The 9,507-nt window shown below is 42.7% G+C and overlaps 1 protein-coding gene across 1 annotated transcript; it reads left to right on the top strand.

The window, feature by feature from the left end:
- The first annotated feature begins 2,098 nt into the window (after positions 1-2,098).
- Positions 2,099-2,881, top strand: LOC121258736. The gene has a single exon (XM_041160278.1). The coding sequence runs from the start codon at positions 2,099-2,101 to the stop codon at positions 2,879-2,881; it is 783 nt and encodes a 260-aa protein (XP_041016212.1).
- Positions 2,882-9,507: the final 6,626 nt, after the last annotated feature.

Below are 9,507 nucleotides of genomic sequence, written 5' to 3'. Positions count from 1 at the left end.
GCAAGTGTCATCTTCTTTCTTCTTCCCGAATTTCTGTCTTTTGCACTTTTGGAGGCATATGGCAGCTTAAAGTCCTGCAGATCATGCCATTTATAGTGGATTCTATCTCCTATTTAAAATCTCTGTTTTCTTTATTTTCTAAAATTTCTTCATTTATCGAGCACTATCGTATATATGGGTCATTCGATCAACTGTTGGCTACCGGATGGAAAAATATAGCACCAATCTTTTTTATGTGAAATGCTCCAATAGTTTGGGTTTGCTCGTTTAAAGGGCTTGAATCTGCATGGTTTGTTTATTAAACATATTAATTCAGCTTGGCAAAAAGTTCGGCTAATAAACGAGCCCAATTGATCTATAACTTTCACCTTGAATCATTGTTGCTTGCTTACCAAGTCACATTAAAAAAAAAAAAAAAAAAATTTACCGGCGTTTTATAAATCGCAAAAAAAAATCGCTGCAAATTGATATTATTTGTAGTGATTTTCAACTCGCCGCACGTTTTTAACACCAAACAAGTGTTTCTGTCCGAACTTCAGTTAAAAAGTTTTTTGCAGCGATTTTTTTTGGTTTTAGCAGCGAATGTGTGCACCGGAAAAGGTTTTAACTTGTTTCGACACTGTAATTTACGTCAGGATTGATTTTGAGACGCCAAAACACGAAAATAGATAAATTTCCCCTCAAGCATTTTCCCCCCATGGCCTGTTCTTCTCCACTTCGACGAAACCCAAGCAATACGAAAACCCACTTCGCCAAATACGTTCCCGGCGCTTCCACCTCCTGTTTATGCTGACGGTCACTCTTGTTTACGATGGACGGAATGCCACTTGAAGGCCTCACTGCCAAAACTCCTCCGTTCACCTTCGGAGTCCCATTTTCCCACGCCCTTCTCTAGCTCTCCTTATACTTTGATGTTCCTCCATGGACAACAACTTAAAGTTCCTCCTACCCCAGTTTACAGATAGATTTTTGACTTCCCCGACGGTATCGCTTCAATATTTCGAGTCGTTTCCTGCCCCTTGAATTAGATTGGAAAATAGTGCCTCCATATTCGGCTGGGAACTAAGTTTTTGGGCTCTATTTTGCGAACAACCGAGGCTGATTTTCAGGAAATAAATTCCCTTTTAGTTATATTTTTGGAGTCTAATTTTTCTATCAGAGAAACTCTCCTGCATTTCTTGTAGTGCTTCATAGGTTTTTTGTTTGTTTGTACAATAATTTTTTGTCACTGTCAATCTAATTCCCATGTTCTTCCTTGATGTTTAATTTTTGTATATCCTCCTTTTGTGTATATGGTGATCTAAGCTGTGGATATTACCATAATGCAACGATTCATGGGTGATATTCTTGCAAAAAAGGGCCTTTTCTGTTACAGCGTTTATGGCCCTTTTTGGTACCTTCTAATATGTAACTAGAAGATTTTTGTGAAGAATGTTGCTTTGTTTGAATGTGCATTTCTTAGAGTTTTGTGGGAATTGTTTTGCTGATCATGAATTGCTGTACGTTAACTCTTTCTTTGGTATCCATATAGAATAAATGCCTTTCTCGATTACCCTTCAATTTTCTGTTTTTGATATATACAAATACTTAGATCCATCCCTCTCAGTTCTATATGATATATTGATCATCTATAACTATCATAAATAGAAATAAATGCCTTGTTAACAAGACTCTAGATTAGAAAACATACAAGTGCATTGATTTTTTGTGGAAAGTAATATTGAAACCTAATTCGTGATGAGATATCAAAATCCTTCGCTTCTAGCTAAGAGAGCAGTTGGGGAAGATTGATTTAGAACTTTGGCTGAATTTCATTGTTTTTCTCCCAATTCTTCTTTCTGTTTGCATGCATGCATTCTACCTATTTACTTGCTAGCTGCTTGTTTGTTTTCTTTAGGTTATCTAATAACTAGTTTGTATATATGATGATCATGATCATCATGTGCAAGTTGCTAGGAAGAAAAAGATTAATTTTTTTGTGTCTTGAGATTTTGATCAAACAAATTAAGCTAGCTAGTGTATTTATTGACTCTGACCAGCTAAATTAGATTGACCTAGTATGTAAGCGATTAGGTTTTGAGAGCGTTGAGGTTTTTTCATGGCAGCCGCCGATGGCCATAAGGCTATTTCGGTGGCCGTTCCTCGTCTGTGTTCATTTGCAGACATGGTACTGGACTCACCGCAGCCTCTCCCTGAGGTGTCGGTGCCTTTTAGGGCTCATACGAATGTGGAGGGGGAGGTTTGTGTGATTTTTTCAAAGGATGAATTGGATCGCTCTGCTGCTCCTTTTCAGTTCTCGTTGGTATTGAAATTCTTACGTCAAAGGCCATCTTTAAATGCATTTCGGTCGTTTATTCGGTCCGGATGGGGACTGCTTAAGCAACCAGTAGTTTCGGCAATGAATAGACCAAGGAATGTTTTTATCCGGATGACTTCGGAGGAGGATTTTGTGAAAGCGTTTGCAAGAGAGGCCTGTGATATCGATGGGATTCAATACCGAGCCTTTCACTGGAATACGGACTTTCAGGAGGATAAGGAACCTGTGTGTGTTCCAGTGTGGATTTTTTTGTCGGGTTTGCCGCTGAATTTTTTCCACGAATCCTTTTTACGTAGTATCACGGCCCCTATTGGAAGGTTCCTTAAGCGAGACAATTCTACGAAGTGCGCTACTCGAACGGATGGAGCAAGGGTTTGTATTGAGATGGATGTGTCTAAGGAACCGTTGACAGCTTTGTGGATTGGCACCCCGAGAAACCCTCAAAGTCTTTATCAGGAGATCGAGTATGAAACATTGCCTGCATATTGCATGCGTTTCCGTGTGCAAGGTCATAATGCGAGAACGTGTAAATGGATGGGTAAGCGACGGGAGGTTGAATTGTGATGGGGAAATCAACACAGCGGAAGGGATAAAAGCGGTAATAAAAGAGTACACTCTACGCACTCAATGACACCAAGAATTTAACGTGGTTTAGCAACTGCATACATCCACAGAAAAGAGCTTCACTATTAAATAGTGGTACACAAGAAAATATTACAGAGGAGGAGGATCACACTCCACTCAACTCAACTCTCTTTTTCTCTCAGAGCTCTCCAGGCTCTCTCTCTTTTCTCTTCTTGGGTGTATCTGAAGCTCTCGCATGAAGCTTCAATTTATATATGCCTCGCTTCACGTATAAATGCATTTATTTGCATTCAATGGACAATTGAGCGCTGGATGTTGCGCGCAGGAGGTTGAGCAGCAAGCAGCCAATGTTGACTGCTTGCTTGGGCAGGGATTTCAACAATTCTCCCCCTCCATGCCCATTTACCTAGATGCTCTCCATCACAGCTATGTTTCTGCATAGCTCAAGCTTCTCACTTGTAACCAATTTCATCAGCATGTCTGATGGATTCTCTTTCGTATGGATCTTCACAAGCTTCAACAGCTGTTGTTCCATCGCTTCGCGTATCCAATGATAACGGATATCAATATGCTTAGTGCGGGAATGGTACATTGAGTTCTTACTCAAATCTAGAGCACTTTGACTATCACAATGTACCTTGTAGTCTTCTTGACTAACCCCTAGTTCTTGGAGAAAACATTTCATCCACAACATCTCTTTTCCAGCTTCCGCTGCGGCAATGTACTCTGCCTCAGTTGTAGATAAAAAAACACACTTCTGCAATTTAGACTGCCAAGAGACAGCTCCTTCTGTAAAAGTGAAGAGAAATCCTGAAGTAGATTTCCTGCAATCCAGATCTCCTGCCATATATGAATCTGTATAGCCTTCCAAAATTAGTTTAGCTCCCCCAAAACACAAGCACATCTTTGATGTACCTTTTAAGTACCTAAGAATCCACTTGACTACTTCCCAATGATCCTTTCCTGGATTTGAAAGGAATCTGCTCACCATGCCTACAGCATGAGCAATATCTGGTCTAGTACAAACCATTGCATACATTAGGCTTCCTACTGCTGAAGAATAGGGGATTACTTCCATTTCTTCAATCTCTTTCTTTGAAGAAGGACACGAGCTCTTGCTCAACTTGAAGTGGTTAGCAAGTGGAGTATTGACTGGCTTAGCATCTCCCATGTTGAAACGTCTGATGACCAGTTCAATATATTTTTGTTGTGATAGCCACACCCTTTTGACTTTCCTATCACGAACAATCTTCATGCCCAAAAGTTGCTGTGCTGGGCCTAAGTCCTTCATGTCAAAGGACTTGGATAGTTCCTTCTTTAGTTTGTTAATCTTGGACCTATCCTCACCAACGATTAACATATCATCAACATAAAGAAGGAGTATGACAAACTTGTCATCTTGGAACCTTCGAACATAGACACACTGATCTACAACAAGTCTCTTGTAACCATGACTCATCATGAATGAGTCGAACTTCTTGTACCATTGCCTCGGCGCTTGCTTGAGACCATAGAGACTTTTCTTTAGCTTGCAGACTAAGTGATCTTTCCCTGGAGCTTCAAACCCTTCTGGTTGCTCCATATAGATTTCCTCCTCCAAATCTCCATGGAGAAAGGCTGTCTTCACATCTATCTGTTCGAGTTCCAAATTCAAGCTGGCTACCAATCCGAGTATGACTCGGATTGACATCATTTTCACCACCGGGGAAAATATCTCGTCAAAGTCGATTCCCTTCTTCTATTGGAATCCTTTGACAACCAATCTGGCCTTGTGTTTTATCAGCTTTCCTAGGCCATCTTTCTTCAGCTTGAACACCCATTTGCTCTTTAGGGCTTTCTTTCCTTCAGGAAGTTTCACCAACTCATAGGTCTGATTTTTCTGCAAAGAACTCATCTCTTCTTGCATTGCTTGCACCCATAGGCTTCTATCAGCATGAGTTTGAACTTCCTGGAAGCTCTCCGGCTCCCCCTCATCAGTAAGCAGAATATAGTCTGATTCTGGATATCTCATCGACGGAATCAGTAGGCGGCCTCTTGCCGATCTTCTTGGTTGAGTTTCATCAACCAAATGAGGTTCATCACCATCTAACCCTTGTGGTGGTACACCAGCTGCTGGTGGAGAGGGTTCTTGCTCCCCCTGCTCAACACCCTGAGCTTCTTCTTCTGCTTCTGGATCTTGATCCTGCATATCCTCATTATCTGTGGCAAACTGTAATGGTGCAGGATGTGTATAGGAACTAAACTCTACTGACATCGAGGAAGCTTCAGTTCCTATATGCTGGTTTTCATGGAACACAACGTCTCTACTTCTGACAATTCTCTTTGTCACTGGATCCCATAATTTGTATCCGAATTCTTCATCTCCATATCCAACAAAGATACATGGAGTTGACTTGACATCGAGCTTCTGTCTCAGCTCCTTGGACATGTGTGCAAAGGCTTTGCACCCAAACACTCTCAGGTGAGAGTAAGAGACATCTTTTCCAGACCAAACCTTCTCAGGAATTTCAAATTCCAGTGGTGCGGAAGGTGATCTGTTGATCAGGTAACAGGCAGCACGAACAGCTTCATCCCAGAATGGCTTTGGTAACTTAGCCATATTGAGCATGCATCTTGTTCTTTCAATGATGGTCCGATTCATTCTTTCGGCTTCACCATTGTGCTGAGAGGTATATAGGACCGTCTTCTCATGTCGAATACCGCGATCAGCGCAGTATGCAGCGAACCTTTTGGAAACATATTTTCCTCCATTGTCCGTTCGCAGGCACTTCAACTTCTTTCCCGTCTCTCTTTCCACTAGGGTGTGGAAATTCTTGAAGTGCTCAAAGACCTGATCCTTTGACTTCAAAACATATACCCAGACCTTTCGTGAAGCATCATCAATGAATATCACGAAATATCTGTTACCTCCCAATGACTCTTCTTCCATGGGACCACATATATCAGAGTGTACCAGACTCAACAACTCTGATCTTTTCTTCGTAGAGGAATTGAACGAGACTCTGCGTTGTTTGCCAAACAAACAGTACTCACAAGGGTTTAACGCTATTCCTTTGGCAACCTTGACGAGTGCCTTCTTTGCAAGCGTATCCAACCCTTTCTCACCCATGTGTCCGAGTCTCTTGTCCCACAGATTCGGTGATGCCTCGTCTTCCGCTGCATTGAGGCTATCAAAACCAATCTTCACATGGGTTTTGTACAACGTACCGCAAATATGTCCTCGGGTGACAACCATGGCACATTGTGACAGCTTCCAAGTGCCATTGCTGAAGTAGCTGTCATAGCCCTGTCGATCAAGGGTTGTTCCTGAAATCAAGTTTAGCTAAAGGTCAGGAATGTGTCGAACATCTTTCAACACCATGGTACAACCAACGTTGGTTTTTATCTGCACTTCGCCAACTCCCACGATCTTCGAGGAACTGGCGTTTCCCATCCTTACCATACCAAAGTCTCCTGCTTTGTACGTAATGAAAAATTCACTATGGGAAGTGGCATGGTATGATGCTGCTGTGTCTACCACCCACTCAACATCATGGCTTGCAACGTGCAGACACGTCTCGTCACTTGTGGAGAGTATTACCACATCTCCCGAAAGAGTGACAAGGGTTTCACCATCTTCTTTCTTCAGCTTACTGCTTTGACCTTGCTCCCTTAAAAACTTGCGGCAGTTTTTCCTTATGTGGCCTTCTTTGCCACAATGGTAACATTTCATGTTACCCGTCTGCTGGTTCTTGCTACTGCTGGACCTTCCATGTGGTTGAGACTTCCCTCTGTTTCTGCCTCCACTTCTCCCTCTATTATCACCTCGAGGCCTTTCTCTACTCTCGGTGACAAGGACATGAGTTTGATTCATGTTTGTCTCTTTTCGTCTGGCCTTCTCATTAAACAGGGCATCATTAACCATCATCATGGTAAGTTTGCCATCTGGAGTAGTGTTACTGAGGGAGACCACCAGCGTCTCCCAACTATCTAGTAACGAACTGAGAAGTAGCAGAGCTTGTTCTTCATCGCCAAGATTCAGGTTAACGGATCCGAGCTGGTTAACTAGGTTTTGAAACTCACTAGTGTGCTCGGCAACAGAGGTGTCGCTCTTCAATTTCAAGTTAACAAGCCTTCTTATCAAGAGGGCCTTGTTTCGAGCAGTCTTAGCTTGATACATATCCTCCAACTTTTTCTAGAGGCTATATGCATCTGTCTCCTGGGCCACGTGGTGAAAGACACTATGGTCAATCCATTGCCTGATTTGACCAATAGTCTTCTTGTGCATCTTTTTCCACACTTGATCCGTAACTTCATCTGGCTTCTTCCCTTCATCTTCCGAAGGGTCAGACAGATCTTTACAGTTCAATAGATCCTCCATCCGAGGCTTCCAAAGACTGTAGTTTGAGGCAGTCAGCTTTATCATGGCGCCTGATGCTGAATCCTCCATGGATTTAGACTGATTCTAAATACAAAATACAAGTACAGGATCTTTGAAGTGGAATATTGCAAAATGGACAGCACCTTGTGTTCGGAACGCTTGATTTTGTTGGAAACGAGTCTTGTTTCGTCAAAATCGGACTCAGATAGGACAATGAATGAGCAAAACAACCAAAACAGGAACACTGTCGCACGTGCAGCACGTGGCGCAACTAACAACGCATAGGCGCGTGTTCTTCACGCCCCAGAAACTCACTGGAACACGTAGGCGCGTGTATCTAACGCGCCTTCTAGGTTCAAGTGCGTGTGGACTTCACGCGCAAGACTCTCTCAGGAGCGCGTGTGGCGCGTGCCAAGAGTGGGTATCACGCGCTCGTGCCTCTCCTGGGCGCGTGCGGTGTGTGTCGAGAGTGGGCTCACTCTCCGATCTTCAGACGGCACGTGGAAGAGCGTGCGGCATCCTTCCGGATTCTGGTTTTCACCGCTTTTCTTGTCTCGATGAGACAAACGCAGTGGTATGCTCAAATGTGAAAACTGAGCTACATACTAAAAACGAGTTTTCTGAAAAAAAAAAAAACTCTTCTCAACAATCGCTCTGATACCAATTGTTGGGGAAATCAACACAGCGGAAGGGATAAAAGCGGTAATAAAAGAGTACACTCTACGCACTCAGTGACACCAAGAATTTAACGTGGTTCGGCAACTACCTACATCCACAGAAAAGAGCTTCACTATTAAATAGTGGTACACAAGAAAATATTACAGAGGAGGAGGATCACACTCTACTCAACTCAACTCTCTTTTTCTCTCAGAACTCTCCAGGCTCTCTCTCTTTTCTCTTCTTAGGTGTATCTGAAGCTCTCGCATGGAGTTTCAATTTATAGATGCCTCGCTTTACGTATAAATGCATTTATTTGTATTCAATGGACAATTGAGCGCTGGATGTTGCGCTCTGGAGGTTGAGCAGCAAGCAGCCATTGTTGACTGCTTGCTTGGGCAGGGATTTCAACAAATTGAAGTTGGCGAAGGAGGGTTCTAAATCAGATAAGGTGTGGGTGCGTAAGATACGGGCCAAGTTGAAATCGGTCTGTTAAAAGGGGGGTCGAGTAGGGAGGAGGAAGTGTTGACAGGGGAGCATGGAAAAACTATAGAGACAGGAAAACAATCTGTGGATGATGCTGATACAATAAAGGGAAAAGAAAAAATGGCGGACCCAGTAATATGTGAGGAAGATTTCAGTGCACCTGTAGTGGAGATACCACCCGTTTTGGTGGATCATAGCGAGGACGTGGATATAGTGGTGCATAGCTTGAACGAAAACTTGCGTGATGTAGTTCATGAAGGGGTTGAGGTACAATGTCATGATCGTGCTGTTGCAGTGGCAGTGGTTCCTGAGGTTCCAGCGAGTAACTCTATACTGGAGGTTGGCGTACCTATTAGTCAACCCCGGGTTTCAAATCTTCTGGGGTTGGATACGATGGGGTTGGTTACGGGAATGCAAGAATGTGTGGGCGAGGGATTGCAGAATAAACAGAGTTCCGCTAATCAGGAGAAGGATGATGCTGTTTTATGGGAGAATGTTCCGGAGGTGGAAGTGTGCTCAGATACAGAATCAGATGAAATGATGGAACATTTGGCTAAGGAGAGACAGGTGTGTTCGGATTCAGAGAGGCATCAGGAAGTAAAAGGGAGGGATAGGGGAATTATTTTGAGAGGCTCTTCTCGGGTTAAAAGCAAACCCGTTAGATTGAATCTATGAGTTTTCTTATATTTTTTGGAATGTTCGGGGTATTGGCACTTCGAGTCGACGATTAAAGAAATTAGTGTTAAAGTTTCAGCCAAAAGTAGTTGTCATTGCAGAACCTATGGTGGATCAATCTCGAATCCTGTTATGGAAAGAAAGATTAAAATTTAATGAGTGTTGTTCAAATGTTGCTGATGGGGGAAAATTATGGATCTTTTGGAATCATGAGATCGAGTTAAAAGTTGATGGTATGGGTGATCAATATATTTCAGTCATGGTTAAAGAAAATGCAAAAGAGGTTTTATTTACTTTTGTTTATTCAGGAGCGGAGGAGACTATGGAATAGTTTGATGGATATTAGTTCTCAGCAGAGGCCTTGGGTTGTGTTGGGTGATTTTAATATCATTCGAAATAACAATGAAAGACGTGGGGGAAGGCCGAG

Source organism: Juglans microcarpa x Juglans regia, chromosome 3S (assembly GCF_004785595.1).
Source record: "Juglans microcarpa x Juglans regia isolate MS1-56 chromosome 3S, Jm3101_v1.0, whole genome shotgun sequence".
Taxonomy (NCBI): Eukaryota; Viridiplantae; Streptophyta; class Magnoliopsida; order Fagales; family Juglandaceae; genus Juglans; species Juglans microcarpa x Juglans regia.
Note: the sequence above shows the minus strand (reverse complement) of the source record. Positions and strands in the feature narration are given on the sequence as shown.